General features: G+C 41.3%; 1 protein-coding gene across 4 annotated transcripts; it reads right to left on the bottom strand.

Moving 5' to 3' along the window:
- Positions 1 to 7,065: 7,065 nt before the first annotated feature.
- LOC133792728 (transcription initiation factor TFIID subunit 15b) lies at positions 7,066 to 11,716 on the bottom strand. Of its 4 annotated transcripts, XR_009874261.1 has the most exons (7): positions 11,352 to 11,716; positions 11,164 to 11,275; positions 10,252 to 11,023; positions 9,733 to 9,883; positions 9,578 to 9,653; positions 8,068 to 8,294; positions 7,066 to 7,948 (listed from the first exon to the last, which is right to left on the bottom strand). XR_009874261.1 is itself a non-coding variant. In XM_062230638.1 (6 exons), exons 1-6 carry the CDS (start codon positions 11,566 to 11,568, stop codon positions 8,165 to 8,167), a joined length of 1,458 nt encoding a protein of 485 aa, XP_062086622.1. In that variant the 5' UTR covers positions 11,569 to 11,716; the 3' UTR covers positions 7,066 to 8,164. The 4 variants fall into 4 exon arrangements, 3 of the variants coding, with proteins under 3 accessions (XP_062086622.1, XP_062086624.1, XP_062086623.1); XM_062230638.1 differs by having other exon boundaries at positions 7,066 to 8,294; XM_062230640.1 differs by having other exon boundaries at positions 7,066 to 8,291; positions 9,581 to 9,653.
- Positions 11,717 to 26,370: the final 14,654 nt, after the last annotated feature.

Raw genomic sequence — 26,370 nt, 5'->3', positions numbered from 1 at the left:
AGTACATGAGTACACTGTCAGGGTAGTAGCACAGGTGGTAGTGGCGTTGGAAGAGAGGTGGTCTGCTCTAGTACGTGTCAGGGGTCTGCAAAAGTACTCCTGCTTTGGTACCATATTATGCCTCCATTACTTGTCGGGTACGGACCTCATGAGCGTGCTGAGGGAGTCCTTACCATGAACCATTCTTGTACTGCCATTACTTGTCTGGCGTGGACGTCGTATCCGTAATCTAATTATGAAGCAGGAACATGGAGTTCCAAGTAGAAGATTATATATCCCTTCAAGTATCACCATGAGAAGAGGTGAGGAAATAAGGGCAAGTTGAGCCCTAGATTTTATGACCGTTGAATTCTGGATAGGATTGGTCAGGTTGACTTTGGGTCGACATTGTCAGTTGTATACAGTGTATTATGTATTTCCATGTCGATGGCATAGGTTGGAAGGAAACTCATGAGTTGAGTTATGAGAATCTGTAGATTGAAGCTAAGTTATCCTGTAAGGAGTAGCCAATTCAGATTTTAACAGAAAGAATAAAGTTCTGAGGAACAAAGTTATACCTTGAGTCAAGGTAAGGTTATAGAGACAATGAGGTCAAGGGAACAACCTGGGAAACTGGAATCAATTGTGCAAAATTCTTATTCCGGGCAAGTCAGATAAATTTCGAGGACGAAATTTCTGTAAGGAGGGGATAGTTGTAATGCCTCAATTTCCCTAATAAGGTTTAGGACCTTGATTAGGAGGTCGGGAGGGCCATAATTGATTTATTATGTTATTAAATGATTATATGCATGTTTATGTGAATTATATTATTATATGATGAAAAATGCATGCATATGGGTCCACATTTTATTATAAGTGCATTTTGGTAATTTGGCCCGTTGAGGGCATGATTGTGTATTTTCATGCATGTGGGTGAATTATAAATAATACCATATTATATGTGGATTTTTTCGAGCCATTCGGCATGAGAAGATCTTTAAATGTAAGTTATCGGTTTAGTCATAACGGGGTTAATTTCGGGGCTCGAGGTGAGTCTCGGGGTTATTTGGTGATTAGAATGTTGCCGGGAATTAAAGGGTAACGGGATATGAATTATTAGCATTTGATAATATTGAGAATAACTAGAATTGGAGGTCGTTAATTATGATAAACGGGATTAGAGGAAAAAGGACGATTTTGCCCTTGCTAGACTATAAAGGACTTTATTTAAACCTAGGGGCAATATGGTCAATTGGAAAAGGATAGATATAAAACAAGAAAGTTGTAGAAAATATAAGAAAAATAGAGCATCATCATCCTATCTCATCTCTCTCCCGTACCTCTCCTTCTCTTCTTTTCCTTTTCTAATTTTTGAACTCTACTTGAAGAACCAAGCTAGGAAATCAAGGTTTGGAGCTTAGAACCTTAGTTCAACCATTGAGGAGGACTCAATTCCAGCTTGAGGTATACTCTGTTTTCTTCTGGTTTTCAATCAAGAGGATTTTGAAGTGATAGGTTGAGAATTCAATGAGGTTTTTGGGAGAAGTTTGCTTGGGTTTTGATGAGGTTGATGTATGAATGAAGTTTACTGGTTGAATTTGATGTTTGGGATTGATTTGGAAGCTTGGTTTTTAGGGGAAGTCGCAAGGAAGGAAACCAGAAAAAAAAAAAATTTGGTCTGCTGATGGCGCCCTAGCGCTAGGCAGGGCAGAGAGCTGGGTCTCTCTGACTTGGGACAGTGCCCCAGCGCCACCTAGCAGCGCCCCAGCGCTAGTCCATTTTCCAGCAAGCCTATTTTAGGGCTCGTGGTGACTTTTAAGGCTCGGGGATGGGTTCCTTTACCCTGGTTGGGTGGTTTGGGAGTCCCGAGAGCTCGGGATTGGTTTTGGGAGTGAGGTTTTAGATTATAAACATTTTTATGATTTATTTTGTTGATGGGATTCCATATTTGGTTATGACTAGGTGACCGCTAAAGGATCAAAAGATTGATCGTTCTCAAGGGTCGTTCTTTTACTAATTCTTGCTCGAACTTGAGGTAAGAAAACTGCACCCTATATATGCGACATGCGTGGTTATTATTGAGGCATGGTGAATGTTGAAATGTGGACATTGAATGCATATTAAATGCTTAGCAAATCTTGCTTATTTATGATGCACGAGAAACATGTGGTTAGGGCATGCCATGAGTGTTAAATGTGACATTGATTAGAGCTTGAGTCTTTGTGTTTGTGCATGCTCCTAATTATGCTAGCAATTGTTAAATGAGCATGTTGAATGCCCTGTATTCGGATATTTGACATATGATATATGCCTTGTCGCATTGCTTACTTGTGCGTGACATTGATTAGTAAGAATCGACACTGGTCGCGTGTTGCTGACCTAAGAGTCAGAAGTGACATAAGCGTCTTGAACGCAGAGCCGATAAAAGATTAGATCTAATCGACATCGGCATTGAATGACTCATATGGGGTATTAATGCTGGACCGACCTTAAGTTCGATGAAAATGATAAGCGCTTGTCTACTCTATGACTAGTTACTCAGGGCCAGGGCCAAAGGCCTAGGTGATTGTTTTGTCACATGGCTAAGGGAGCGGAATCCCACGTTAGTGACTCTGTGGTCACTCGGTAGATTTATGTTGGTGACTATTTCATCAAATACCTACCTTGTTTAAGCTAGTGAAAGGATCACTTATTTGTAAAGCCCAGGTGACTGTGTCGTCACATGGCTAAAGGGAACGGAACCCACCTTAGTGACTTGATAATTTGTCACTCGTTTAAAGTACAGACCCCCTGTTAGTGACTTGTTGAGCAGTCACTCGTTCATTGTCTGAACTTATTTGCATGCGTGATTAAGGCTATTTTTGCTAGGCATGCACCTTATGATTTGATGACATGTTATTACTGTTCATGAGCATATTGAGTTTGCTTGCTAGGCTTCGGCTCACGGGTGCTATGTGGTGGAGGTAAAGGCAAAAGAAAGTTGGACCATCCTTGAGTTGGAGAGCTTAGGTGACGATGTGTACATATGCGCCTGCTCGACTGCCACGGCCAAGGGTTGAAAGAGGAACTAGGGTTAAACCCTGTTTTGCCGCTTAGATCGGTTGGTTGTAAATATTTTCTTATAATGAACCTTCAAATTATATTTTTGGGATCCCAATGTATACAGTAAATGTTTTAATGAAACGTTATATCTTAACTAAAAAATTTAATCCCTAAACTGCTAATCATACTTAGTTACACGATTATGGTCAAATGACTCGGTTAGCGAGTTTAGCATTATTTAAAATGTGCACCGTAACGGTCCCTGGAGTTTAGGGCGTTACAGTGGGTCAGCAATTAAAATTTGTCTAGTCCACGTGTCAATATTAATGATCTTAATACTCTCTCAAACGTTTTTCAGAGCAATTCGATAGAGTATTCTCAGTACCAATTTGTGCGTCAATACAAATAAAAATTATCAGGCTATTTATAAGCCTAGTTAGGAGAATATCTTCCCCTAATTCAGAGAAGTTACAACCAATTATTCAAATATGAAATAAATGTAAATAAATACATAATATCACATGATAATTGGGATTTAATATCATATAACAACGAAACTCTAAGGAATAGGGATCTCCTAACAGCTGTTATGTGGAAAACGCGTTGTTGACCTCGAATGCAAGGTTAACGCGCTTTCGAGATCAACATAATTTCGAGCTTGTTATTCCAGTCAGCCTCCTCCTCGGCCAATGGTATCATTGAACTCAATCTTCGAAGACCAATTCTCTCGAGCCTGCAACTAAGGCTCGAATAACATCCATTTGCGTCAGAGAAGATTCTTTCTTTCGAGCTTGAAACTTAAGCCCGTGCCTTTAAACTTGTGCTTAATCGCCAACAACAACAGGTCAGGAATCATGCATATTTATACAAGTGTTCAACCACTACTTGTTATTTTCGAGCTTATGCTTTACGAGCCTACATTTCAAGGCTCATTTATTCATCCTCGAAATTTGGGTGTAATAGTAATAAATACTTTCTTACCATAGTTGATGATTGCACAAGATTTACTTGGATATATTTACTTAAATCCAAATCTGATGTTAGCACTATTATTCCTAAAAAAAACTCTCTCATCAGCACACAATTTCGGTCCAATATCAAATATATCCAATCGGACAATGCTAAAGAACTTAATTTGTCTTCCTTTTATGCTACAAAAGGTACTTTACAACGTCATTCTTATGTTGATACACCCCAACAAAATTCAGTTGTTGAGAGAAAACACCAACATATCCTCAATGTTGCCTGAGCTATTTCTTTTCAATCGGGGATACCTCTAACATATTGGAATTACATAGTGCAAACTTCAGTCTATTTGATCAATCGCACTCCATCAAAGTTGCTAATATATAAAACTTCATTTCAGCTCTTGTACAATAAAGAACCTGCCTATGACCATTTGAGAACCTTTGGTTGTTTATCTTATGTTTCAACATTGGTTAGTCAGCAGCAAAAATTCACACCACAGTAAAAAACGTGTGTGTTTATTGGCTATATGGAAGGCATGAAAGTATATACTTTGCTTGATCTCCAAACAAACCAAAATTTCACTCTCGTGATGTTCAATTTCATGAACATATATTTCCTTTAATAAATGAAAAAAAAAAGTCTTAGTTGACTGATTCTTTATTTTCACCATCTATTTTACCATGTTTCAGGCCTTTATCTAACTCTAATGCAGATGCTCCTTCGAACTCAACTACTTCCACAAGTGATGCTATCTCTTGGTTTGGCCGATCCATTACTCGCCCCACTCATTTGCAGGATTATGTTTGTAGTTGTACTCACACTTCTACAGCTCACCCTCTTGCTTCTTATTTGTCTTATAACATGTTTTCTTCATCTTTCAGAGTCGTTGTCCTTGCTGCCCATGATGTTCCTGAACCAACCAGCTACAAAACTGCTTCTTTAATACCTGAATGGCAGCAAGCTATGCAGGTGGAACTGGAAGCTCTACAACAAAACAACACATGGACAGTTGTCTCTCTACCTCCCGTACTCAATACAGTTGGAAGCAAGTGGATATACAAAGTGAAATACACCTCTAGTGGAAAAATAGATCGCTACAAGGCTTGATTAGTTGCAAAAGGCTAAACTCAAAAGCATGGGATTAACTACCTAGACACCTATGCCCCGGTTGCCAAATTCAATACTTTCAAGCTTATTCTTGCTCTTGCAGCCATACATAACTAGACACTTCATCAAATGGATATAAACAACACTTTTCTTCATGGCGATCTTGATGAAGCTGTATATATGAAGTTTCAACAAGGGTATATTCATCACGGCCACCTTCCACCAAATCTTGTGTGCAAATTAAACAAAAGCTTGTATGACTTCAAACAAGCATCACGGCAATGATATTCCAAACTCACCTCAACTCTCATTGTTGATGGGTTCATTCAATTCCCATCTGATCACTCCTTCTTCATCAAGAACAAATCAAATGTATTCCTTGCTCTTCTCATATATGTAGATGATATCTTAGTTGCTAGCAATAATGACTGTTGTCCAGTCCTTTAAAATTTATCTTGATAACAAGTTCAAACTTAAGGACTTAGGACCCCTTAGAATTTTTCTTGGCTTAGATTTTGGTAGAAAAAAAAATGGTATTTCTGTATCTCAGCGTCCCTTCACATTACATCTTCTTTCTGATACAGGATACATAGGTGATAAGATCTCTTCTACACCAATGGAACCAAATATTAAGCTTAGAAAAGACACTAGTTTTGCTGTAAACATGTTAAGTCAATTCCTTCATGAGCTAAGACTCCCTCATCTACATGTTGCCCAAAAGATTCTGCAATATCTCAAAGTCACTTTCGAACAAGGATTGTTTTTCCATTCTCTTCATAATCAAAATATCAGTCAAGCTCTTCAACTTAAGGCTTTTGCCGATGCCGATTAGGGAAGTTGCATCGACACAAGACGATCAATTTCCAGATATTGTGAGTTCCTTGGCAAATCATTAGTTTCATGGAAGTCTAAAAAGCAAAGCATTGTCTCTCGGTCATCAACCGAAGCGGAATATCGGGCAATGGCAAGTGCCACTTGCGAAATTACTTGGTTGCTTACTATTCTCAAAGACTTCGACATATCATCCCAAAAACCCACTCTCCTCTTTTGTGACAATGATTCAGCCATCCACATATCAGAAAATCCAGTTTTTCTTGAGCGCACAAAGCACGTCGACATTGACTGCTACACTGTTAAGGAAAAAGTCCAAAACGAAACACTGAAAATGATACATGTCAACAGCAAAGACAACCTAGCAACCTAGCAAATGCCTTCAGCAAGTCTTATTTCCTTCTGTTTTCACTACCTTTATCTCCAAAATGGGTGTAACAAATCTTACACTCCGGGGCTATTAGAATACGTATATCTGTTACTGGTTTGTTAGTCTGTTAGCCAATGTAACAGATTGTTACCTTTTCCGTTTTGTTCTCTTTGACTCTTACCAGCTAATACATAGCTGGGTCTTGTGTACTCTGATTTATCAATTTTTCAATAGGATAATCCTTTTTTCCTATTTCCTAATACAATTGATAACGAATTTACTTAATCGGGGAAATTCTAACTGTATTTAATAATAATTATATCAATACTATTGTTCTTTAGTCAAAAGATAAAAATAAAAATAGACCCACTTAAACATAATTGAAATTAGTTATTGACAAAAAAAAAATTTCCCTTTTCTAGTGCAGTTTGTGAGTACTCGTTCACATTGTTCATTTTCATCAAACGAAACAACAATCAAGATGGGACAAACTCGATTGAATCAGACATCTATCGAGACAACACGTTTTAAGTGATTCAATTTTAGCCTCTTTATTTTTTGAGGGTATTTGGATTTTAACTTGTTACTGGAATTTGATCACTTGCTCCTTTTTCTTGTATGAACTCTTCCAATTTATGGTATAAAGTTTAATACGTAGTTTTTGTTGCTAGTTCTTGCCTCTTGTTCTTGTTTCTTTTGGTTGAAAAATCACTCTTTAGAATCGGTTCAAGCTCGAAGTGACCGTACAATTTTGATAGGAAAACAAATCCAAAATGGCTTAGTGCAAGCCAAGGCAAATAAAACACATAAATCTTAAATGAGACGACAGAGACTGTTCAGAGGACCAGTTTACTGGTACAATATTCACTCCCATCTAAAGAGAAACCCCTACCAAATACCGATAAAACCTAATACAAAGTACAAGATTGACAAGTCATGTGTTTAGTTTTTACTTGTAAATTTAGGAGACCAGATACCTAACAAGTAATTTGCATCAACAAGAGAGCAACTTCCACAGTGCCACCAAGTAGCCAGCGAAGAGCAGAGGGCGATGAGAGCACACCTCAATAATTTGGCAGCAAAGTCGCATCCGTAACACTAATTTCTTAAACACCACACCAGGCACCAGTTTCTACTACTAAGTGTCTTAAAAAAATACTTGAAGAATTGCAATTCTGGTTCTTACTACACTTGCCAATTTGAAACCAAACCCATTGTTGATGATATTTTCTGAACTAGAGCCAGCTGATTATTGAAAGAGAGCTTTGTGTAGAGAGGGTAAAGAAAAAACAAAATCTATAGCCAAGAAAGCAGATGCGGCATTTGCCAGTCCTACTAAAGCAAAACGATGACCCAAAGACCAAACTTATGAGTTGAATATTTCATCATTTAATCAGAAAATCCATGAATGAAAATTGTAATCAGTCATGCATCCAAATAACTGTCTACGTGCTTGTGTCTGTGTCTCGGTAACACATGTAACAATGTTCAGATGCAAGCAAATCCATATGGTGCAAAAGTTGAACAATTTCCTAGGAAGACTTGCAACATACCAACAATATGAATAATAGTGATAAAGGAGGAGCTGCACTCACCTGAAAATATCAACCTACCTTAGCAGCAAGCATTTTGGAGATTATCCACTTGCCTCTATAAAAACATTCACACAATTAAATCAATCCCATGACTAGTATTGGAACCCCTCCAAGTAGCGGCAGATAAAGTAAGAGAGGAGCATCAGGTTACTAAGAGGCAAGTGAACAACCTACCTCTTAATCTCCAGTTCAAGCACCCCTCCAATGAAATATTATAAAATCCCTCAGTCCATAATTCTCATTACATAAAATGCTGGATGGGTAAGTATCCTTAGTAAGGCCGTGAGCGATTTCCACCATGCTGATGCCTATCTGGCCCAGAACCTCCATCTCTGTAATTATCCCTGCGCCTGTCTCCGCCCCCATATCCACCTCTACCACCACCACCACCACCACCACTGCTGGCACGTAAACAATGTGTAAATATGCAGCAAGTCACATAACAAAATGATAGAAAGTAATTAAATTGAGCAAACAAGATAACAAATAAAGAAAGATCAACAAATCAGAAGTCCACCCACTAGCTCATAACAACTGATAAAGCCCATTACTTTATTTCCTCAAAGAAAGGTAGAGGTTTCCAAAATTAGGTGGGGGATAAATCAATAAATCATTTTTCTTTAAAATGTTTCGCCAAAGCCCAGCTCTTCATATTTGTCAACAATAAGATCATTAAAATTCATTGCTACCATAATAAATGAGTTCTTCAGGATCAGGAATATCACACACCTTGTGAAAAGATGTTGCACCCAAATGCAAATTAAAAATGAATAACTTGACATACTACCCAATAAAAGCAACCAAAGTAAAAATATTCAAAAAGTTTTTGACGACCAAGTGGACTGTGGACTGTGGACTGAAGTACTACACACACAAATGATCATTACAAACTCCAATACTTCCAGAAACAATGGCTCCTTAAAATAACACAGAATTACAAATTATTTTTGCAAAATAGCAATGTCAAACTACACAAGATCTTTCTTCTGCACAAGTCAAAATGTAAAATGCTCTCCACCTAATATATAAACATATGTATATATATGATTTTATGTTTGACCCCATAATTAGCCAAACACAGACAGCATTCAAAGAAAAGTCGATATTCAATAGCAACAAACCAATGCGATAAAACTCAACCCAGAATAGAGATCTCAAAAAGTAGACCATCACAGACTACACCAGAAAAAAGGGACTTCTAAAGCTTTGTGCTTAAACACTATTTTCTCATCATTGTAAAGTGCATACTACGTAATGAAATTAAGAAAAATATATTCCTCTCTAAAAAAATTATTGAAAAGATCTTTCGAAAAACATGTTAACAGAAAAGGAATCAAAGAATTTCTGAAACCATGTCTTGAGGTAATTGTCCCAGCCGAAGAGAAAGTACAAGAACAATAAAGCAACAAGCATACTGATTAATACAAGGGAAGAGTGAAGAAAAACAAAGATCTTACACACCAAAACAAGTAGTTATAATAATGGTACGAAGACATGAAAGCATGCTAAGCCTTCATTTTAGGATAAGAAAAAAAATTCAAACCAAGATGTGATAGCTTATACTGACTCAATGTTCACACGTGAATAAAGAGAGTAAAGGGACAAGGTAACAAGGGGACAATTGACATAGAGGTCTAATAAATTCTGAAAGATTATATTAAATGCACAATTTATAGGTCGATACCCATGGTCAAATGCAGGCTTTGGCGCCGACCTCTCTGCCATTGCAACACTGATTTTAAATCCTCTTAGATCATAATCTGAAAGAAAAATCAAATATGAGTATACGAGAAACTTTGTAAAAAACAAAATAAAGAACAGATGATGCTCAGTAAATACTGTTGTAGAAGCCGCCAGCAGAATGTGCAGCAGATGGATCCTCGTAGGCCAAACAAGCATCTCCTTTGTTGTTTCCCGCGTCATCTGTGTAGATTTTGATATTCCAAGGCCACTGATCCTTATAACCACGTTTTTGCTTGATTCTTCCCACCTGATATGTAAGGCAATGAAAGCAAATTAAATATTTAAAGTAGGTTTGGCTTTACTTGATTACAAAGAAGAGGAAAAAAAAAAGCTTTAATCGTTTTATTCATCCAAGAGGCAAAAGGATGTCAAAAGACCACTCTGCAAAATGCTTTAATCGTTTCTTAACATAAGATAAGGGAATATTTTAGATATATCCAAGTCCCCTTTACTGCCTAATAACATGGTACTAAAATCATCACGCAGTAACCATAGAAATGTACACAGAAGATAATTGCAGAAATGTACACAGAAGAAAATAACAGGTTAAAAACAATCAAACAATTTAATTCAAGACTGAACACTTAAAAATCAAAATAAGAGATGTAGATTTACTTGTCCAATGCCCCCAAAAAGTTCTCTCAGTTCTTCAATTGTAACATCTGGTGGCAAATTTGAAATGTATATTCTAGAATTGTCACATGTATCCCCACAGTTGTCATCACACTGTTTCACCTTAGCGGGGGTTTCTGCAGGAGCAGAGCCATAACCACCACGATTACCAGCACCATACCCACCACCATTGTGACCACCCGAAGGACCACGGCCACCACCCCTTGCATCACCTAGACTATCACCACCATAACCACTGGCATTACCACCATAAGATGGAGGATATGAGGTAGGTCCCCCAGTATAGCTTGTCGGAGGAGGGACTGCATCTGTTCCATAATTGGCATTTCCCCCATAACTATTGTAGGATGGAGGATAACTCCCACCTGTCCCACTCCCACCATACGATGGGGGTGCCGCAGGAGGAACCTGGTTATATCCACTATCTTCTCTGCCTTGGCTACCACCATAGGAACCTCCTCTACTGCCTCCACCTCTAGTACCATCATAACTACTTCCTTTACCCCCATCATAATTACCACTTCTACCTCCATCGTAATTACCACTCCTACCCCCATCATAACCACCACCTCTGCCACCACGGCTTCCACCATATCCGCCACCACCCCCTCCTCTATTGTAACCACCACCGCCACGGTCCCCACCACCACCACGATCACCACCAGCGCCACCACGGTCACCACCAGCTCCAGCAGGAGAGGGAGCACCACACTTGTTACACTCAACTCTTCTAGCAAAGTTTACGTTCCCACAACTACATTCAAATAAAATCACTTTCAATACAAATTATCCTTATAAGAAGAGAAGGATCTGAACTTTTTGATGTCCATCCAAGATCAAGAAGGACCACCCACCAAATATAAAAACCCCAAAGAAAACAAAGAAATGAATTACCTCTGATTAGGGCAAACCCAATCGCCATCTCTGCCGCTCCCACCGCGGCCGCCTCGGCCACCACTGCCTCTACCTCCACCACGATCTCCTTGATATCCTCCTCCTCCACCCCCTGCAATTAGTATGAAATCATTAAAAAAAACTTAGACCATATAAACTGAAAGAACAGAGGAGATGAAGATAAATACCTCGTCCACCACCGCCATAACCTCCACCACCTCGACCGCCGCCTCCACGACTGCCTCCGCTGCCGTAACCGCCATCACCGCCCTTTCCTCCATAACCTCCACTTCCATATCCTCCAGGTCCACCACCTCCATAGCCTCCGCCTCCGCCTCCGCCATATCCACCTCCACCACTTCCTCCATAGCCGTCGCCGGCGTCTTGGCCGTACATCCCTGCCATTAATTAGGGTTTCTTTAGGACTTTGACCTCAGAACTTGGAATGAGAAATAGTTAGATTAGGGTAAGATTATTTCCCGGGCTAGCGATTTAGCGAGCTTCCCTTTATATGGGATCTTAAAAAGAGCTGTGTTGTTTTTTCATTTTTATAAGAGTTTGTTTTTTTCAAAAACTAACCTTTACTTCTTTTATAAATTCTTTTTACAGTATAAATTTTGTTTAAAAAGAGACTTTTAGATTTCAACTTAAAGAAAATATTTAAGATGGAAAAGAAATATGATATTATTATTAGCTTATTTGATATTTTATTTGGTATGAACTAATCATAGAAAATTAGATTTTTTTTTTGTGACAAAAAAATTATATTATTTAATATCCTTAAAATTGTTAATATAAAATTAAAAAAATAAGAATACGTTAATAATTTAATATTGTTTTCTATTTGAAAAAAAAAAAAATCCACTTACTTTTCTTCCTAACTTGGAGAGGAAAAAGAAATTGTCGGAACCACTTTATTTTCTTCTATCCTCTTTTCTCTTTTACTGTACTTTCCTTCCTACCAAACATAATTTTTTTTTCTTCAGGGGTATTTGGTATACGGTTTAGGTTTGTGATAGTAGAGTTAGAAGGGGTTTAAAATAAGAGAATGTGAAGCTCAAATATTTAAATGAGTTAAGATTATCTTCAAATCAAGCTAAAAAATGGGACTCAATTAGAAATACAAACTCTGAAGCTGTTGACGCAATTTTTCGCCAACAGTGTATTAAGAAATAATAAGGCAGATTCGGGCTTAATTGTAATGCTCCAAATTTCCTAATAAGAGTTAGGACCTTGATTAGAAGGCCGGGAGGGCCATAATTGATTTATTATGTTGTTTAGTGATCATATGCATATTTATGTGAATTATATTATTATATGATGATGAATGCATGCATATGGGTATATTTTTATTATAAGTGCATTTTGGTAATTTGGCCCGTTGAAGGCGTAATTGTGTATTTTCGTGCATGTGGGTGAGTTTTGGATGGTACCACATTATATGTGGATTTGTTCAAGCCTTTCGGCATGAGACAATCATGAATGCAAGTGTTCGGTCTGGTCATAACGGGTTTAAGTTTGGGGCTCGGGGTGAGTCTCGGGGTGATTTTAATGATTAAAGCATTACCGGGAATTAAAGGGTAATGGGATATAATTTATTGGTGTTTGAGAATATTGAGAATAGCGGGAATTGGAGGGTGTTAATTATGATTAGTGAAATAGGTGCGAAAGGACAATTTTGCCCTTGGTGGCTGTTAAGGTTTTATTTTAGACTTGAAGGCATTTAGGTCATTTCACCCTAAAGGATTTATATCAGCCATTAAGGCTGTAGAACCTTGTCAAAAACAGAGTCCTATTTTCCCTTCTCTCCCGATGGTTTTTCTCCTCCATTTTTCTCTGAATTTTCAAGCTTTGTTTGAGAAATCAAGCCAAGGGACCAAGCTGGGATAAGCTAGGGTTATGCTCCACCATTGAAGAGGGTGTGTTGCTGAAATTGAGGTGAGTTTTTAGCCATTAGAACTCTTGCTTTTGCTCTATTTTCCAAGTTAAGTTCCAGCTGGTTTTTGGGTTGGAAAGTGGGGAATTTATTGGAGTTTTGGCTATGGTTCTTGGGGTTGTGGTGTCTAGGACATGTGGAGGTGGTATTTAGGTTCATTTGGGACTTAATTTGATGTTTGGAAGCTTTTGGTTTGGGTTAGAAATTGTGGAATCGAAGGAAGAACTTTCTGGGCAGATGCTGGCTGAAGGTAGCGCTATAGCGCCCAGTATAGGGCGCTACAGCGCTACCTGCAGAGGAGGCTAGGGCGGTTTGGTTTTGTCTTGAGCGCTGGGGCGCTAGGAGGGCAGCGCTGTAGCGCTACCCTGTTTCTTCAGAACCCTGTTTTGAGTGTTTTTAAGGGTTTTTGGCTTGGGGTTTCAATCCTTAAGGCCCGGGATCGAATCTACTCACTGTGTGGGCATGTTTCGAGGTCCTGAGAGTGGGGTTTAGGTCAAGACCCTATTCTTGTTGATTTTCATTAATCGGAGATTGTATTTGGTTATGACTAGGTAACCGCTAAAGGATTAAGGATCGATCGTTCTCAAGGGTCGTTCTTGTTCTAATTCTCGCTCGAACCGGAGGTAAGAAAACTGCACCCTGTGTATATGTGACATGCATGACTATTCTTGATGCATGTTGGATGCTTAAATGTAATGCACGAGAAACATGTGATTAGGACATGCTTTGTATACTGAGTATGATATTGTTCAGAGCTTGAGCCTCTGTGTTTATGCATGATCCTAATTGTGCTAGTATTTGTTAAGTATGTTAGGAACGAGTTTCCTAATACGCAGCGGAATGGTGGTGTGGTTGGCCCAGTGTACAACAAAAAATTTGTAACATATTTAAACTACTATTAATATGCGGATCCATTAATATACATACATTAATCATAAGCAAGATAATAATAGAAATCATATCTCTTGAAGCCTATCAAGTGTCCTTGCTATCTTTTCATATTTAGAACGATCTTCCTATCCAAGCCGCTCCCACGTACTCACACCAAGATCTTCCAAAGCGCTCTCTACACCTCAAGAAATGTGTGGGCACTTAGAGAATGAAGGATAGTTTATTTGTGATTCTACTTGATGTACTCAACTCATGAGATCAAGAGAATAGGCCTGAGAATTGGTTCTTTATTTTCAGGGAGAGAAAACTATCGTTCTATTTTTCACAGAGCGAATGTTCAGAGTTGTCTCACATCACTTCTCTTATCTGAATAATTTTCTGATCAGTCATACTTAACAGAAAATATTCAAAATTGAAAAATAAATCTGTAACCATTTTACAATTTATTTTTTAATTAATTAATTATTCTATTAATGAAAAAATCCAAAAACTAATTTTTGAATTATCCATTAATTAATTAATTAATTAATTAAATAAAATTAAAAATCTCATCCCTCAAAAAAGCTGGCCCTACACGCCACACACAGTCCTGGACTGTGTGTGAACGTGTAGCTTCCTAATTTCTAGGGATATTGGTTTTTCAAATTTTATTTAATTATTTATTCAAATTACTTTGTCAGATAAGATCTAACAACCTGATAATCAATTCAAATTTGAATTCAAATTAATTATCTCTTTAATTAATTATAAAATATAATTAATTATTTGAATAAATATTAATCTTTTAAATTCAAATCCAATTTGAACTTATCAGATTATTTTCTCCCACTCAAATAAAGATATTTAATTAATTCTACCAATTAATTAAATCCAAAAATTCGAAAATAAATATTTAATTTATTATAATTTCAAAAATTATAATTAATTAATTATTTAATTAAATTTCAAGAATTAATTTAATTATTTAATATAATTTCGAAAATTATACAATAATTAAATATTAATTAATTTTGTTAACTACAACTAATTTGTAATTAATTAATTAATCACTATTATCATATAATTGCATATTTGGCCTGAAGAACAAATTTCTTCTTAAATATGTCTTTAAACTATTTTCCCTCATATCAACTCTTACCTTGAATAGTGTTAATAGAACTGCTATGGGGACCTATGGACCTATAATTCCAAGCTCCAATAAATTTGTGATTATTAATTAAACTCTTTAATTAAATAATCTTAATTTATTAATCTCATGATTATTCCACTATAAATATGAGACTGCACTCTTGTAATTATAGACATTTCATTTACTGAGTACTTTATATTCATAAAGCGTCCATTGATATAATCATTGTATACAACTTGACCCTCTAATAATGGTTCATAATTAATCGGGAATAAAATTACCGTTTTACCCTTTTAATTATCTCTTGTTTCCTTAAGTACCATTGACTCTACTAGTGAATGTTAATTCATAACTAAATTATGAATTTGAGCTCAATAGACTTTCAGTCCCAAAAGTCAACCCTTAAGAGAACCATTATTCAATCTCTTGCGAGAAGGCATAGATTCCATATCTGTATACTATGTCCCCAGCCATCTATATTAATGAGTTCCCAAAACAAAAGTTTCTAGCCTGATCATTCGACAGACCCTAACAAGTGAATCAAAGAACTCATATAACATAAACAAGAGTTCATAGTAACTTCAGGATTAAGATCTATTTGTATATGATCATCAGTTGATATATTTGATTAATACTTCGAAACGGTATTTAACTAAGTATTAATAAACATACCTGGTCCAGTTCTATATATTCTTTAATATATAAAGCACCTTCACTAAAGTGTCCTACCACACTAGTGATCCGGATCTAGATCACATGTATTCATAATACTAGTGGACCGTACTTGCAGTAATTAATCTAAAAATTCAATAACTTTATTTTACTGCGAACTATTCAAGTTCATTTATCTCAAACACAATCCTCTCGTACCAATACGTGTTTGAGATCACATATATGAACTTATGAATTTTCCTGATATTTACATAATAATATCATAGAATAATATAGTCCATAAAATATATGCATAACAAATTCAATTCATTTATTTATTTCATAAAAACAATGTCTACTACATATGCTTCCAGGGCACATTTCCAACAAAGTAAGCATGATGAATGCCCTGTATTCGGATATTGGATATATGATATATGTTTGGTGGCATTGCCTACTTGTTTATGGCACTGACTAGTCAAGGACACTGACCTAAGAGTCAGAAATGACATAAGCGTCCTGAACGTGGGGCTGAATGAAGATTAGATCTAATCGATATCAGCATTGAATGACTCATATGAGGTATTAATGCTGGACTGACCCTAAGGTCGATGAAACTTATAAGCGCTTGGCTAGTCTAGGACTAGTTACTCAGAGCCAAGGCCTAAGGCCTAGGTGACTGCCTATCACATGGTTAGGGAACAGAGTTCCATGGTTATGACTCTATGGTCATGAGGAAGGTTATGTTGATGACTAGTCATCATGCACCTATCCTATTTAAGCTAGTGAAAGGATCACTTATCTACCGACAGGTTTATGCTGGTGACTATTTCACCAGATACCTATCTTGTTTAAGCTAGTGAAAGGATCACTTATCTATAAGCCCCGGTGACCTTATCGTCACATGGCTATTGGGAACGGAACCCACCTCAGTGACTAGTACAACTGTCACTCTTCTATTTGGGGCTAAAAGCCCTGGATGACATTATGGTCATTGGTTGATGTGTTATACTCAACATTGCATGGATTTGTTTTCCTGCTGGAATAGGGCTATATGTGCTAGGCATCTGCCTTATGATTTGATGACATGTTATTACTGTTCATGGGCATATTGAGTTTTCTTGCTCGGCTTCGGCTCACGGGTGCTATGTGGTGCAGGTAAAGGCAAAAAAAAGTTGGACCCTCCTTGAGTTAGAGAGCTTAGGTGACGATGTGTACATATGCGGCTGCTCGACCGCCACGACCAAGGGTTGAAAGAGGAACTAGAATTTAACCCTGTTTTGCCGCCTAGATCGGCCTGTTGTAAATATTTTTTCCTGTAATAGACTCTGAAATTATATTTTTGGGATCCCAATGTATACAGTAAATGTTCTAATGAAACGTTACATCTTAACCAAAACTTTTAATCCCTAAACCGCTAATCATACTTAGTTACATGGTTTTGGCCAAATGACTCAATTTGCGAGTTTAGCACTGGTTACAAGGCACACTGTAACGGTCCCTGGAATTTGGAGCGTTACATTAATAATAAATCGTAATGAACAATAAACAAAATTCACTTAAGAACATAGAACTTTTACGTGGTTCAGTGGTTAAAATCCACCTAGTCCATGAGTCAATATTATTGTTGTTTCTCTCTCTATTTTGGCAAAGTTTTGGTATTACAGAATAGTGGTCCCCTTTCCTGTCCAATATTCCCAGTATTTATAGGGGGATTCCATGGACAGGTTTAGGTAATTGCGTGAGTCAATCACGTATTTACATAATAATTACATTTAATACAAATAATTCTCCTTTATATTGGGATATGATTAAATAATAGGAAAATAGGTTCCTGCTATCTCGGATAATAATTATGACAGTCTGGTCATGTGGACGCTCAATATTCCATGCCCGTAAAAGACCCAAAATACATGCTTAGGCCCATGAATGACTAAAGGTGTTGATGCTCTCCTATGGGCCATCACGGAAGATATGGCGAGGTGCTGGCACGAGACGCCTACATATGGAGGCGCTGGCACAAGACGCCTACATATGGAGGCGCTGGCACGAGACGCCTACATATGGGGGCGCAAGGGTGTGCCTCGCGAGACGCCTGCATATGGCGCGCGAGGGTGTGCTTCACGAGGCGCTGGCACGAGACGCCTACATATGGAGGCGCTGGCACGAGACGCCTACATATGGAGGCGCTGGCACGAGACGCCTACATATGGAGGCGCTGGCACGAGACGCCTACATATGGGGGCGCAAGGGCGTGCCTCGCGAGACGCCTGCATATGGCGCGCGAGGGTGTGCCTCGCGAGGCCTCGGTGTGAAGTGGGCCATATTCGCCGAATGGAGCATCTCCTAGCCTCGAGGGGCGGCCTCGCGTGGGGGGCATCCCACAGCCTTGCGGCCTCGCGTGGGGGCCTCAACTAGCCCTGACGGCCTCGTGTGGGAGCACCTCATGACATCTCCACGAGGGGTGGCCTCGTATAGCTCTGCCATGATTAAGTCGCGAGGGCCTCGCGTGATAACATCTCGCGCCCTTCATCTCGAGAAGGCATCTCCCATGGAGATGCCTATGGAAACCCCACCGTCTAGAAGTGAAAGCCAAAGTATGATTCCGAAGGGTCATGATGGTACAAGCTCGTACGGGGTACGGCTTGTAAAGCCCCGTACGTCTGACTGTGGCACTCATGCTAGTCAGGTAGTGGGGGCACTAGGAGAAAGGACATGGCCTGCATACTCCCAATCAGATGTCAGAGTCGACACCACTACCACCTGCACCACTCCTTTGACATTGGTACGGACAAATAGTGGAGACATCCTCCTGGCACCTGTCCCTGTACTGGTTGCAAGACCACAACCTCTTAAACCACTCTCCAGACAGTGTACCTATGTACTACCTGGTCCCCTGGACCACAATGTATCTAGGGCCATTAGAGCCCACTATATAATAAATCCCAATTCCACATGGAAGGGGGTTGGAAAATTCATTGTATGCAGAGGCTATTGAGAAATATACCAAGGCTTGCTCCATTGTTTTTCTGTGTTTAGTTTTCCTTAAAGTTTATTCTCAGTTCTTATATAAACATCACCTGACTTACCTTTGAATTTTCCAATCTAATTTATTTGATGAGATTTCACCGTCAACAGTTTGGCGCCGTCTGTGGGAAGAACAAGCATCAAGCCAGTGTTCTTCCATCACTTCCAACAAAGAAAGATGCTAGGACGTTCAAAACGCCTACGGCAGATACAAGAGGTTGAGGTTCGCCGAGACGAAGTAGAGCGGAGGGCTTCCAAGAAAGACCCCCCTCCGCCCGAGCATGGAGGTGAACCGGAGGAACCTCTTCCCCCAGGGGAGGAGAGGGAAGCATCGTCCCCAGCTATCCAGCCCGACGGAGGTCATTCAGAGCCGCTAGTGTATCCACTTAACCGGCCCCGGTTGACCCCACGCTCGGGCCACCAGGACCCCGGTCCCTCGACGCACTGGCCTGGCAAGGGTCCCGGGGTGCGCCTGGTAAGTTCCAGCTCAAGGACGCGCTTCTACAAGGATGAGATTCGCGAGTTGCATATAAAGACTCGAAGGCTGGAAACCACGATAGAGAACATGCAGGAGGTTTTAAACGACCTACTGCAAGGGAAGTCAAGCATACCCCTCCCTAAGCGTAAAGGGAAGGAGCATGAAAAAGGGGAAAACACTGTCCTCATAGATGATGGGGGAACCCAACTTACTACCAGTAAAACTCCCCAGTCGGAGTACCATGGGGGACCTAGGTCGACGAAATGTCCCCAGGAGCAAAGGCAGAAGGAAGATGGTGGTCGTGAGAACGAGGCCGAAGTCCCCGCAACAGAGGCACCCCTTGGCCTGAGAAAAGAGCCCCATGGGAAGAGGTCTGAAGTAAGAAACGCACCCCCCGTGGTTCCCCTGAGGAACACAACCAAGGCAAGGGATCAGCCCGAGAACCCGCAAGACTCCTTATGCAAAAAGAGGAGGGGACTAGACACCAAAATATGAAGCCCTCAAGGCAAGATCACCACTGCACTTGGGGGGCATATGGATGACGAAGAATTCGACCATGATTCACCCTTCACAAGGGAGATTCAGGCTGAGCAAATGCCCACTGGCTTCAGAGAGCCTCGCATGACTCCGTACGAGGGTACTACAGACCCAAAATATCACTTAGACTCCTTCAATAACTTGATGAGGTTAAGAGGGGTCAGCAACAGGGCAAAGTGTCATTGCTTTGTCGTTACACTTAAAGGAGTGGCGTACAAATGGTTCAAGAGGTTAAGGCCAGGAACAATCAAATCATGGCAGCAATTCTCTGACGAATTTCTTCAGCAACACCATGCAGCCTGTGATTACGTCATGCCAACTACCAGCCTCGCTAACATAAAACAAGGCGAGAATGAAAGTTTGAAGGACTACATCCATAGGTTCAGTATAGAAGCAACAAAGGTGGGAGGTTTAACCAAAGCGGAGCACAAAATGGCTATTACAGCCGGAGTTCGTCCAGGGAGCAAGTTGTGGGGTAACATGCTCAAAAGAGAAGTTTCGAATTTGGATGACTTCGAGAGAGAGCACAGAAGTACATACGTGTGGAAGAGGGCCATAAGAACTTCTATGTGGAAGAAAGCGAACCTTCCTCCAGTTGCCCTACTACCAATACGTCTGAAGATTCCATATAGAAGGGGGCATCGTGCTAGAGGGGTCGCTGACCAAGTTTGAGATTGAACGGAGACCATCTAGCCATGAAAGTCCCGACCCGAGGGCAGTTCACCTCAAAAATTGCAAAAAGGGTCTCAAAAGTAGACGCTTGAGAAAAGGGTCTCCAAAGTAGACGCTTGAGAAAAGAGTCTCCAATGTAGACGCTTGAGAAAAGGGTCTCAAAAGTAGACGCTGGAGAAAAGGGTCTCAAAAGTAGACGCTTGAGAAAAGGGTCTCCAAAGTAGACGCTTGAGAAAAGGGTCTCAAAAGTAGACGCTGGAGAAAAGGGTCTCAAAAGTAGACTCTTGAGAAAAGGGTCTCAAAATAGACGCTTGCAAAAAGGGTCTCAAAGAAGACGCTTGCAAAAATAGTACTATGCCTAATGACGAGAAGGACGCTTCTCGCAAGATATAATAAGCGCGCGCGAAAATATATAAAAGGATAACTAGAACCCAAGGGGTCAATATATCCTTATAGATACAATCAAGGTGCACCAAAGAGAGACCTACCGAACCCCCTTTCGCGTGGGTTCCAAAGGACCTCGAACATGATAAATATAAAAAAAAAAAAAAAAGAAAGAAGAAGAAGAAGAATAAAATAATGATAAAAAGGAAGAGAAGAGTCTACAAGAACGCCTAAAGGCCTCCCTATAGACTGGGGGGCAAGTGTGGACGCTCAATATTCCATGCCCGTAAAAGACCCAAAATACATGCTTAGGCCCATGAATGACTAAAGGTGTTGATGCTCTCCTATGGGCCATCACGGAAGATATGGCGAGGAAATGTGCCTTTTGTAGGTCTTCATCCCGCCAAGAAGTGGGATCTCATATGGACCCTTGAGCACAAGGCAAGGTGTCTCGCATAGCGAGGCTTATGGTCCTATGGCGAGACATCCCTTTCCCTAGGGATGCTTTGGAAAATAGCATATGGCCCTATGCTTGAGCAATATCATGAAAGATAGGCGAGATGTGCCTCGCTAGACGAGGTCCTTATGCCTAGGTAAATTGGTAAGGCAGGTGTGCGAGGCGCTGGCACGAGATGCCTACATATGGAGGCGCTGGCACAAGACGCCTACATATGGAGGCGCTGGCACGAGATGCCTACATATGGGGGCGCAAGGGTGTGCCTCGCAAGACGCCTGCATATGGCGCGCGAGGGTGTGCTTCACGAGGCGCTGGCACGAGACGCCTACATATGGAGGCGCTGGCACGAGACGCCTACATATGGGGGCGCAAGGGCATGCCTCGCGAGACGCTTGCATATGGCGCGCGAGGGTGTGCCTCGCGAGGCCTCAGTGCGAAGTGGGCCATATTCGCCGAATGGAGCCTCACGTGGGGGGCATCCCACAGCCTTGCGGCCTCGCGTGGGGGCCTCTCCTAGCCCTAACGACCTCGTGTGGGAGCACCTCATGACATCTCCACGAGGGGTGGCCTCGTATAGCTCTGCCATGATTAAGCCGCGAGGGCCTCGCGTGATAACATCTCGCGCCCTTCATCTCGAGAAGGCATCTCCCATGGAGATGCCTATGGAAACCCCACCGTCTAGAAGTGAAAGCCAAAGTATGATTCCGAAGGGTCATGATGGTACAATCTCGTACGGGGTACGACTTGTAAAGCCCCGTACGTCTGACCGTGGCACTCATGCTAGTCAGGTAGTGGGGGCACTAGGAGAAAGGACATGGCCTGCATACTCCCAATCAGATGTCAGAGTCGACACCACTACCACCTGCACCACTCCTCTGACATTGGTACGGACAAATAGTGGAGACATCCTCCTGGCACCTGTCCCTGTACTGGTTGCAAGACCACAACCTCTTAAACCACTCTCTAGACAGTGTACCTATGTACTACCTGGTCCCCTGGACCACAATGTATCTAGGGCCATTAGAGCCCACTATATAATAAATCCCAATTCCACATGGAAGGGGGTTGGAAAATTCATTGTATGCAGAGGCTATTGAGAAATATACCAAGGCTTGCTCCATTGTTTATCTGTGTTTAGTTTTCCTTAAATTTTATTCTCAGTTCTTATATAAACATCACCTGACTTACCTTTGAATTTTCCGATCTAATTTCGTTGACGAGATTTCACCGTCAACAGGTCATAAATAAACGTATAAAGGGATCCCGAGTCTCTGGGGATCCTTGAGTATGCAATATATTAGAATTACCACGATCTGGATATCTCCTCCAAGCTAGTGCTTCAACAGCTATTTAATATTACGAGCTTGCGCTTCACAACCATAGCACCCTTAGTTCGGGATAAACTCAAGATGGTTATATTCACGTATGCCTACTATGAATCTAAAACTGTCCACATGGATAACAAGCAGATATTATTCCCCTCGGTTATCTCTCCGTGTATCTATCTGCCAGCTGTTCCCGAGCTGAACAAATGAACTCGTGCTAAAATTAGGGTACAACATTTGCCCCCCAAGTCCTTACTCATGTTTGATGTCGTCACTTTCTGACCTGCATAGTAGGGACTTTTAGACTTCTGTTGCGTAAAACCATGTCTGCCCACTACTCGAGTACTGGACACGTGGTCTATTGCAATTGGCGTCTGTTCGGGTTTCGAGGACTGTAATAATTGTCTTGTCAACTTTTTGCTACCATGTGGTCTGTTTGACCCTGACCCTTGGATCTTGAATCAATCCCATCGAACGGTCTATATCAATTTTCATGGTTTTCGTATAAATAGGGTGACCATCCTCAAACCTTACCACCTTTGCATTCAAGAAAATACCATTTTTCAAATTTCCTCCTTCTTCCCCATAATTCCCATAATGATAAGGTTTCTAGGTTTAAAACCAGATAGCTTAAGGATTATGATTCCTTAAGTGGTTTTGCACAAAACTGCTTTTTAGAGGAAAGTAGTGGCCTGACATTTCTGACACACGGATCCCTAAATACCAGGGGACTGTTAAGAAACCGAGGCGCGTAGCCTAGGATGTGGCATCACACAATGGGGCCGAGGCTAACTTTAGCCCGTATAACCAAAATAACGCATTTTGTTCTTCGTACTATCGCATCATAGTTATAGATCATCTTAGGTCGCCTACTAATTAGGCTGCTTTGTCATCAAGCGATCTGATGGCTCCTCAAAAGAAGAACGCTCCGAAGAAGAATGCCTTGAGCTCGTCCTCTCATCAGAAGAACAAAGGGAGCAGGTCACCTCTGAATCTCCCATCCCGCACTTCGGTCTGATAGTGGAGAAGGAGCTCGTGATCAATCCCAACGCATATTTCGAGGCTGAGCGTACAGTCTCGAAAATCATGACTCAAGGGAAAGTCAAAAAAATCCTATTGAGTCACAATATAGAAGTAGGAATCGACACTCTTCTTTCCCGGCCTGCGTTTGAGGGGGAGCGGAGTTGTGCCCCCATTCAAGATGACTACGAGGCCTGGAGCGACGAACACATGAAGGTCGCCACATTCCTTCCTTTGGACCAGTACTTCGCGAACTTTCTGAACTACATGAAGTTGGCTCCATTCCAGCTCCCCCCGAACTCTTATAGGCTTATGGCAGGGTTGAAGTACTTAATTCTGATGCACAAGTGGGAGGTCCCCACTCCGGCAGACATATTATACTTCTTCTGCCTCAAAGCTAGCCCTGATCAGAGAGGGCAAGGTGATGAATTCTACTACCTCACGCGGTTTCCCAACTCTTCCCCCATCATCGAGCTTCTCAGTCATCCAAACGACTATAAAGATCTATTCTTTATGTCGAACGACTTCAAGAACTACGAACACCGGTACTTCAACCATCCTCGTAAGTCTTCTGCCCTTATGAACTCAGCTCGTGAATTTTGTTCCATTAAAACATTTCTATTTTGTACATGTTTTAATTGATTTTGTTTCTTGTGCAGCCATATTTGCAAGGACAGGAAAATCTGTGACCCTCGGGGGTCAATACGAAAAATTATCCAGGCTTCCCCCTGGCGAAAAGGACTATCTCTAGGTTGTGAACGATGCCACCATGTTGGCATGCGGGCTGATCGGAGAGGGGTAGACATTAGCTTTGAGGACTCGGGCTCTACTCCCAACCATCCCTGAGCTTCCGGCTCCTCAAGAGGTCTTACTGGTCTGTGAGGACAACGAGGAGGAAGAGGCCGAGGTGCCTCTTGTGCGAAAAAGACGGGCTCCCGAGGATGTCTGGGAACCCAATCCAGATCGAGTTGCGTTAGGGGCAGCAGCCGACCCCTCCAGCCAAGGTAACCCATACCTCTTTGGGGAATTAGATAGGGTGGTTGCCGACTTTAGGTTAGTTCATTATAATCCGAATCAGCTCGTTAGTCGTCATCCTTCTAACCCGGATCTAAATGTAACCCTGCTCCAATGTGTAGACCACCTACTGGTATGCCATGACAATAGTTATCCTAGGGGCACAATCGTAGTTGACAACACCCTAAATTTTAGATCCACCATTTTTGAAGAATATGGGACAAACCGTAGGTCCTGACCTTCTCTGCTCCAGGGTGCATTTGCCCCTGGGTTCAGACAATATGTAGATGAGTCCCGCCCCGAGGAAGGACCTGAACCCCTTAGGATCCAAGAAGTATTAACTGTAGATTCCCCTTTTCCTCCATTAGTTCCAAGGCCGGAGGTGGTGCCTATCCCGGTCAAAACACCTGAGCTGGTGATAATAGACTCCTCCCCCAACTCGGAGGGTAGGATCTTTGTTTTCTTTCTTTCTTTATAAATGCTTTTTGAAACATTATTTTTGTGAACTAACTCCTTTTGTTCTTTTTAGGCAAAGAGATGGAACAACCAGGAGCTCCCGACCTACGAACTGCTTTCCAGGCTAAGAAAGCCGGCGCGGGCCTCGTCATGAAGAGGCTCAGGGTGGCGAAGAACACCACCCCTGCAACGGGGAACACTTCAAAGTCCCTTGCCAAGAATAAGGACACGGGCTCGATTCAGGGGCTAGCTCCGTTGGCTAATGTTGTCGTTGGGCAGCTTCCTCCTCCCCCACCTCGATTCATGCCTCCTCAAGTTATACAAACAGAGGCCCCCACCGTCCAAATTCCTGTCGATCCTCAAGACCTAGAGAAGATCCCTGAAGCCTTTCGGGGTATCATTTATGAGACCGCGACTCACATGGTTGGTCATGCTTATAAAGCCAGCTCGAGGATTCTGAGGACCATTGAGGAGCGCAGGCTCGAGAACATTCTTGAGTCTGCCATGGGGATGAATATCACCATGAGTTCCTTTCTCGTACTTGGTGGTGAAATTGTTTTGTTTTTTTTACTACGCTCACCTTATATTTTTAACTTGTTCTGTCATTTTGTAGTCCGTCCTGGCCCAATACCGCAGCATAGCTCGCGCTAGAGCTAGAAATGACAAACTCCAGGATGAGCTGGACGCTGCCAAGGAAAATGAGCAGGCCGCCTTGACAAATGGTCAAAAGAATGAGCAGGCTACCTAGGCTGCTCTCACCTCTTCCCAGGAAAGCGAGCAGGCTACGAAGACTACGCTATCTGCCTCCCAAGCTCAGACCGCCGAGGCGAATCATCTTGCTAAACGTCTTCAGGTCGAGATTGGTGAGCTAAAGGAAAAACTACTCGAGGCCGAAGCTAAGGCCAAGAAGAAAAGGTGGCGTCTTCATCAGCCATGGAGGAGATGTTATACCATTGTTGGGCCTTCAACCAGGATGGAAACTTCTCATTTATGGAGCCCGGGTTGTGGGATTCGTACCTTGCTAAATTCAAGGCTCTTTCCTACAAGAACCCTCGGAAACTGGTGAGGCTTCTGGAACGGAGGAGGGAGACGGCGAGGAGGTCACTTCTGTGGGGCGAGCTGATTGAGCCCAATGATCTCTCTTTTTTCGTTTCCTTTGTAATTGTTTAATAGTTTTTTGATATTTAAACAATTGCCTTCGGGCTTAGTTCGAGGTTTTTTTCTCCTCGG

The sequence above is a fragment of the Humulus lupulus genome, chromosome 7 (genome assembly GCF_963169125.1).
Source record: "Humulus lupulus chromosome 7, drHumLupu1.1, whole genome shotgun sequence".
NCBI lineage: Eukaryota > Viridiplantae > Streptophyta > Magnoliopsida > Rosales > Cannabaceae > Humulus > Humulus lupulus.
This window is presented reverse-complemented; position numbering and strand designations above follow the sequence as displayed.

Bases quoted from the DNA above. Each gene is read 5' to 3' on its own strand.
- LOC133792728 (XM_062230638.1), bottom strand. From the start codon at position 11,568: ATGGCAGGGATGTACGGCCAAGACGCCGGCGACGGCTATGGAGGAAGT. The intron at 11,276-11,351 runs GTATTTATCTTC...TACTAATTGCAG, and splicing joins TTATGGCGGTGGTGGACGAG to GGGGTGGAGGAGGAGGATAT. The intron at 9,884-10,251 runs GTAAATCTACAT...CTTACATATCAG, and splicing joins TTTTTGGGGGCATTGGACAA to GTGGGAAGAATCAAGCAAAA.